General features: G+C 37.4%; 1 protein-coding gene across 1 annotated transcript; it reads right to left on the bottom strand.

Annotated features, from left to right (window-relative positions):
• Nucleotides 1-2,952: 2,952 nt before the first annotated feature.
• Nucleotides 2,953-3,638, bottom strand: LOC122049601 (ocs element-binding factor 1-like). Its single transcript, XM_042610969.1, has one exon. The coding sequence runs from the start codon at nucleotides 3,606-3,608 to the stop codon at nucleotides 3,156-3,158; it is 453 nt and encodes a 150-aa protein (XP_042466903.1). The 5' UTR covers nucleotides 3,609-3,638; the 3' UTR covers nucleotides 2,953-3,155.
• Nucleotides 3,639-7,038: the final 3,400 nt, after the last annotated feature.

Below are 7,038 nucleotides of genomic sequence, written 5' to 3'. Positions count from 1 at the left end.
TTAAACTGATCAATTTTGATTAATCTAGGATGATTACACTAATAACCTCCTAATACGAATTATTCTAAAACAATGATAATGAAGCACGAGATGCTCCACAATTCACACGGATAGTTAAAGGTAAAGTCTAAATCAAGATATGAAGCAATAATTTACATGAAAAAAAACATACCACATTCGGATATGCAACTACAATTCCAATAAGCAACCAGAAGCACATAATGACAAGTATCGTTGATCAGGAAGGATCAATATAAAGAGCACTGCACGAGGCCGCCCTCGCGAGCACAGCGTGAGGCCATTGACGTTGCACGGCCGGCCTCGTGAGCATAGCTCAAGAGGGGAGAGGAGAGAAGAGGGAAGAGGATTACCCTTGTGTTGGAGAGGCACGAGGAGATCAGATACCGGAGAGGAAATTCGACACTGAAGATTATGATATGTGAGAGAGGAGAGAGCAAGATGTGATCGATTGGAGAGGAAACAAATTGATTGGGAAGCTAGCTGATATGATTCTGAATTAGTGATAAAAATTTAATTTCATTGTTCCATCGTTAATTTAACAATGATAATTTAATTTCGTTGCTAATTTAGCGATATTAATTAAATATTCATAACTAAATCGGTGACGGAATTAATTTTCATTATTATAATAACAACGGAATTAAATTTCTATCGCTAAAGCATAAACGAACTTAAATATTAGTCACTGATTTAGCGACAGATATTTAATTTCGTCACTGATTTATCAATAGTTATTTTTTCTGTCGACGAAAATTATTTATCCATTGCTAATTAATTATATTAAATATGATTTTTAATTAACAGTGACGGAATTAAGGACGAAAGTATAATTTCGTTGCTAATTTACGATAGAAAATTATGTCAGTTTTTTTTTTGGTGGTGAAAGCAAATCAAATTAAAACACCAACTCTCTAAATAACAAGCTCCCACCAACTAATCAAATGTACCTTTACTTATTGCGTCATTAAAAGCTAAGCATATGAGTCAAATACACATTTAAATGAAATGTGAAGCACACTCCAATCATTCGAGGCTTGATGTGCCAGTGCCATTTGCTAATTGTCCCACAAAGCTTCATGAACATGTATTGCGCATGCATACTGCATTTAATTAGGTTAGGTTTTCTATACGGTTGAAAAAAAATCAAAGCAAAATTTTTTTATTAAAAAAAAACGTTAAAAAGATGCTCTCATGTGATAAATGCTTGTAAAACTACTACCGCATCCTCATTTGTAATAAATAATAAAGTGTCAATTCTACTATAAACTTTTGAAAATTTCTACCGGAATTATAAATTTAAATATTTAAAAAACATATTTTTTTTAGGTAAAAATGAAAAGGACCTCCTTTTGAATTATTATTAAGAGGATGTCTATATCTCACCTCTATATATTTATTTTTTAAAATTATATTTATTTTTGGTGCTATTATAACAACTATAAGATTTAGACATTTCAATTCTAATAATACAAAAATTTAGATTGTAGTAATTAGAGTTTATAGCAACCTTGGTCAATATTAGTTAACAAACAATATTATATTATAGCAGATACAAGATTATAGTTGTTATAATTTTATAGCAATTATAAGATTATAATTGTTATAATTGTGTAGTAACTATAGTCATATAAGAGTGCCAAAAAAAAAAAAAAAAATCAAAGGACAATTTGTACAAGTAAAGGGTACAAAAAAGGATGGATGTCATTTTGATAATAAATTTAAAAAGGGACACTACGATTTTAATGAAAAGAACATCCTTTTAGTTTGCATATATATATTTTGAGTATCCAGTTATCTAGGTAATTTTGGAGATTATCGGTTTAGTCGTATAAAATTTTTTATTAACCACTAAGATAAATCAAGAAGTGCAGACAATGGCGGAGCCAGTCCGAGTGATTTATCCGGGCTGATTCCAGATTGTAAGCAATGGCTGCCAACTCCGATGCTGTCGTCCCAGGCTAATTCCTCTTTTTTTCATGTTTTTCATTTGTTTTCCATTATAAATTTGGGATTCAGCGTCGTCGACCTCCGGGCTACAGCCAAAGTAAATTATAACCTGACTCTGCCCTTGAGTACGGATAAATCATGATAGACGATCCAGTATCATAAATTTTTTAAACTCTCCCGTTATAATATGAAATGAGTGAGATTTGAAACTTATTATTAAGGAATCCGTTCAGTCTTTTACCATCACACAAATCTCAGGCACATTTTGACATTTCTGAAAAAAAACAAAAAAGAAACCTCTTTTAATATTTTATTAAATAAAATACTCTTTTAATTTACACCCAAAACTTGCTACATTTATCATGACAATTGCCAAATTCAAAAGCGCCCCATAAAAAGAATTGCATGGACCACCATACATTTGTCTCTTTTGCCGTCAGCGCCACAAACTTCTGGTAGTTGATCGATATGCATCACCAACTCATAATTAACATTATTAAAAAAACAGTAATAAAAGTCAGAGTAATACAGTCATATTATTATTATTATTTGATAATTTATATGTTCGAGCTTTGAGTCAACTAATTCAGCGAGCGAAAATCTCCTTCGGTTCACCCATCAAGTAAATACAGAGTACAAGTGAATTTACACCCGACAACCAACTTTCTAAATTTTTTTATTCCACGTGAGAAAATATTATTCAATGTGTTATAATTGAGATTTGATATGTGAGTGATTGAGAATCTATTGAATGCTTTTGTCCAGTCGTATAGATGATATAATTCTTGGACGATAAATAAAACAAACGTTTATAAATAAATTTAAGATTCGATTTGCTTTTAACTAAAACTCAAGCAAATAATTCTTTTAATGATTTCTACCTAGTTTGACTTGGTTATCTCATGGAACTTGGAGTTTGAATTTCCATGCTTTGTTCAGATCCTCGTTTAGTGTTTTTGCCCCCGGGTATGCTATCAGTTTCTATTTATAGATCAGTTTGTTTCTGAGAGATGGTTCCTTTGAATCCACTGGGTGGTTTATTGATCGATAATGGGATTAAGCGTTGAACCCTAATTTTTTTTCTAAGAAAGGAAAGTCAAAAGCGACTCGTAATTACACCAGAGGCCTGATCGCGATCGATCATGGCGCAGCGGTAGGTGACTGGGCGGTCCTTTGGGCGTTCCGATTCACGTCGTTAATGATGCCAAGGCTTCCTCGAAAGGCAAACCAGTGAGGAAACCGCCGTGAGCGGCCGGGGAGAGCTGGCGGAGCAGGAGGATGAAGCGGCGGAGCTCGGAGAGCCTGCGGTTGAGGGCGGCGTACTCGGCCCGGAGCCGGAGGTTCTCGCTGCGGAAGATCTGGCACCGGTGGGAGGCCACGACGACCCGGCGCGCGAGGTCTTGGTTCAGGGAGCTGAGCCGCGCGGACTCGGAGCGGAGCTCCTCGAGGCGGCGCTGCTTGCGCATGCGGCAGCGGCGGGCGGACTCGCGGTTGGAGATCTTGCGGCGGAGCCGCCTGTGCTCGTCTGCCGACAGCGGCTCGGCCGGGCCGGGCCGGGATTCGAGTTTCGGGTCGGGCGAACCGAACCAATATTGGTCGAGCGAGTCGAAGGCGGCATCGGGGTGCGGCTGCAGCAGCATGACGAGCGCAAAACAGAAGACAAAGAGGGCGAGAAGTTGGAGAAAAGGGAAGTAAGGAGGAGCCGAGGGGACGTATTTAAGGACGCGGGCAGGGACACGCGGCGATAAATCATTGGCGTTCTAAAAGCTCGCGCGGCGGTCGAGCACTTGGACGCCAGGAGTCTGCGCAGCCATAAAAGAAACGGACGGGTAGCCACCTAGTGATTCTCAGTGCGAGAGAGAATCAGATCCGTCGATTTGGAAATTGGACCGTGGATCTTATGCTTCCATAGGGGATGGCGAAGTGCGGTCCCAGAGCTGGCTTAATAGCGAAGGAAAGTGGTCTGCTGCGTGGGATTTGCTTAGTGAATCGGGTGCCATTTTGTGGCACGTGCGCCGCCTGGGCAAAGTGTGGAAAAAAGGGGTTGACAGTTACGGCTAGATTTGACTGTCACTTCGATAATGATCGGGCATGGAGGTTGTTTGGTAAGATACCATAGTTTAGTAATTATGGAATACTGTCATTTAGATTACGTATTGGGATAGAACTGAGTTGGTTAATACGAACTAGAATTACATTAGTTAATATGGGATAAAATTATTATCATTGGTAAGTATTTAAATTTTAATAAAGTTTTCGTATTAATTAATTATAAGTTTTTAATTTACTTCTATATGATCATGAGATTCATCGTATGAAATCGATCATGTGACGGATTTGATCTTTTGAACCATAGTATAACAGTTATGGCTTCAAGAACTCACTCAGTTGGTAAGTATGAGAGAATGATTGTAATAGTTGGGGGGTCAAAATTTGACGGAAGATTTCATTACATTTGTAGGCACCCATCTATGCACTTGTCAATTTAAGTTTTTACTCTTTCTCAATAGTATGAGCCAATCGTAAGAGGACCGCTAATATAGCGGTACCACATTAATAATGTAGCAATTATGCCCTTGGACTACGATGTAGCAGAAGGACGTCAAATTGTTATTGGAATCTTTGTATTGGTGCAATCTGAGCGCGGATAGAATAACAGTATACCACCGTTTTGGTTGAGTCAAGACTAGAGTTAGACTCTATCTCTTTAAGACGAATTTGTCCCGTACACGGTGCTCACAAAATACGACAATCATCTCCCAAGATACAATAACTTTATCTTGCGATAACAACGCTGTAAATCGCAAGACCTCCGAACGGAAGAAGGATTCTAGAACTCTCCAATGCAAGTATGAAATACAATGATTGCTTTACTTGGAAGAAATTGAGTGAGTGAAATGAGGATATGAGAGACTTTATTTATACTAAATGAAGGTGTATAAGAACCTCTTGGTTCAATTAGATCTCATCCATCCATTTTGAATTGGATGATGTAGATCGTATCCTTTCCTAAGAGGCACACTACCTCTTCATAAGATGACACCCTTTAACTATCCAAAAGGCACTTAAACCTTTTAATTTCTCATTTATAATTTCTAATAATCCACCACATAAATGAAAATTAATGCATGCATGTTATCACATAAGGAGAGTTCAATCGATAAGTTAATGCATCGGGAGAGGTAGCTTGTGGCTTTGAACCTTCCGTAGTGGAATGCTATCGAGCATACTAGACTGCACAGTGAACATGATGTCATGAACTGTTCGGCTGTTTGTGTATACTATGACAATAGCACCCACACAGAGACTTATCTCACCTACTTTTGGTTCTCATGGTTGGTTCTGTTTTGGCCATAGACACCATCTTGGATTCATGAGTGTTTCATTGAAGCGGCCAGTCTTGAAACTCACATAGGTGACACTTCTATCAAGGGTTTCCTACCATACTTCACCTTATAAAGGTATAGAAGTCATTAAAAGCATACGCTTAACCTAACTACATGTGGTAGGATATCACAAGTTCATCCTAGGATTGGGATAGAGATAATATATCTCATGTGCTATAATACAACTTCTGTAACTTTGTTGTCCCATAGAACCAAGATCTTGGGATCTCCAGTCAACAAGGTTGGGTTACCGCTACAGTCGTTTTAGTTGTAGATTTTTAGTCTCATTCCTCTCGATGAGCAATATATTTGATCTTGACTTAGCCCCTTCGTAAGAGGATCTGCCAAGTTATCTTTTGACTTGACATAGTTGATTGCAATCACTCCATTCGAGATCAACTGCCTAATGGTATTGTGTCGACGTATATGTCGAGACTTACCATTATACATACTACTCTGTGTTGTTAGGATGTATACTAAAAGCCTAGCTTTTGGTATAAACATTTATCTAGAAATAAGAATCACATTGGTCAAATGTCTACATTTATGATAAATGTAGTTGCTCAATTAATTTATATTGAAGATAACATGGTGTGTGGTGTCATACATAGAAGATTATGTTATCGGTTCCTTATAAATTATAAACAGTAGCTCATGACCAAGATGGAAAGGAACAAACCATTGGAAGGTCGTAGTGTAATTAGGTATTAGTTTATCTTAACTATGTAATTACACTAGTACACTTAGAGTGTATTGAGTAGGACCATTTGAGTTCATTCCTTTTATACTGACTTTATAAAGGAACAAAGACCTCAGTTATTATGGAAGTGTGTCCTCTTAATCCTAATATAATAACAAGCACATATATTTGATATTTATTTCTTTAATTTATCAATGGGTGAGATTTAGTTCAATGAATCAATAAACCCGATAAGTTGGGAAATGATATCACTTATAGTGTGTGTTGTTGATTATAGAAGGAAACTGTGTCCTAGAGATACTAGGTTGAGAATGTCCCCAAGAGGAGCTCAAAAGGATTGTCATGTTAAACCCTGCAGGTGGACTTAGTCCGACATGACAATGAAGTTGAGTGGTACTACTCTTGGACTAAGATATTAATTAAATGAGTTGTCAGTAACTCACTTAATTAGTGGACATTCGATATCTTAAACACAGGGAGACTAACACACTCATAATAAGAAGGAGCCTAAAATGTAATTTGGGATTGGTGCGGTAGTTCAATAATAATTCTCTAGTGGAATGAATTATTATTGATAAAATTAAGTTGTGTGTTCGGGGCGAACACGGGATGCTTAATTTTATCGGGAGACCAAAACCAATTCCTCCTCTCGGTCCCTATCGTAGCCTCTTAATTATAGAGTACTATACTCACCTATACCCACCTTCTTACCCATCCTATAGGGGTCGGCCAAGCTAGCTTGGAGACCAAGCTAGGGCCGGCCATGTTTTGGTTCATGGGTGAATTCATGTGGCCGGCCCTAGCTTGAACTCAAGCTTAGGTGGTCGGCCCTATTAAAATAAAAAGGAATTTTATTTTTAAAATTTTCTTATGTGGATAACATGATTTAAAAGAGAGTTTAAAATTTAAATCTTTCCTTTTATAAGATTCTACAAAAGATTAAGAGAAGAGTTAAATCTCTTTCCTTATTTGTAGATTAAAAGG

The sequence above is a fragment of the Zingiber officinale genome, chromosome 2B (genome assembly GCF_018446385.1).
Source record: "Zingiber officinale cultivar Zhangliang chromosome 2B, Zo_v1.1, whole genome shotgun sequence".
In the NCBI taxonomy this organism is placed as follows: domain Eukaryota; kingdom Viridiplantae; phylum Streptophyta; class Magnoliopsida; order Zingiberales; family Zingiberaceae; genus Zingiber; species Zingiber officinale.
Note: the sequence above shows the minus strand (reverse complement) of the source record. Positions and strands in the feature narration are given on the sequence as shown.

Coding starts and splice junctions, on each gene's coding strand:
- LOC122049601 (XM_042610969.1), bottom strand. CDS start 3,608: ATGCTGCTGCAGCCGCACCCCGATGCCGCCTTCGACTCGCTCGACCAA.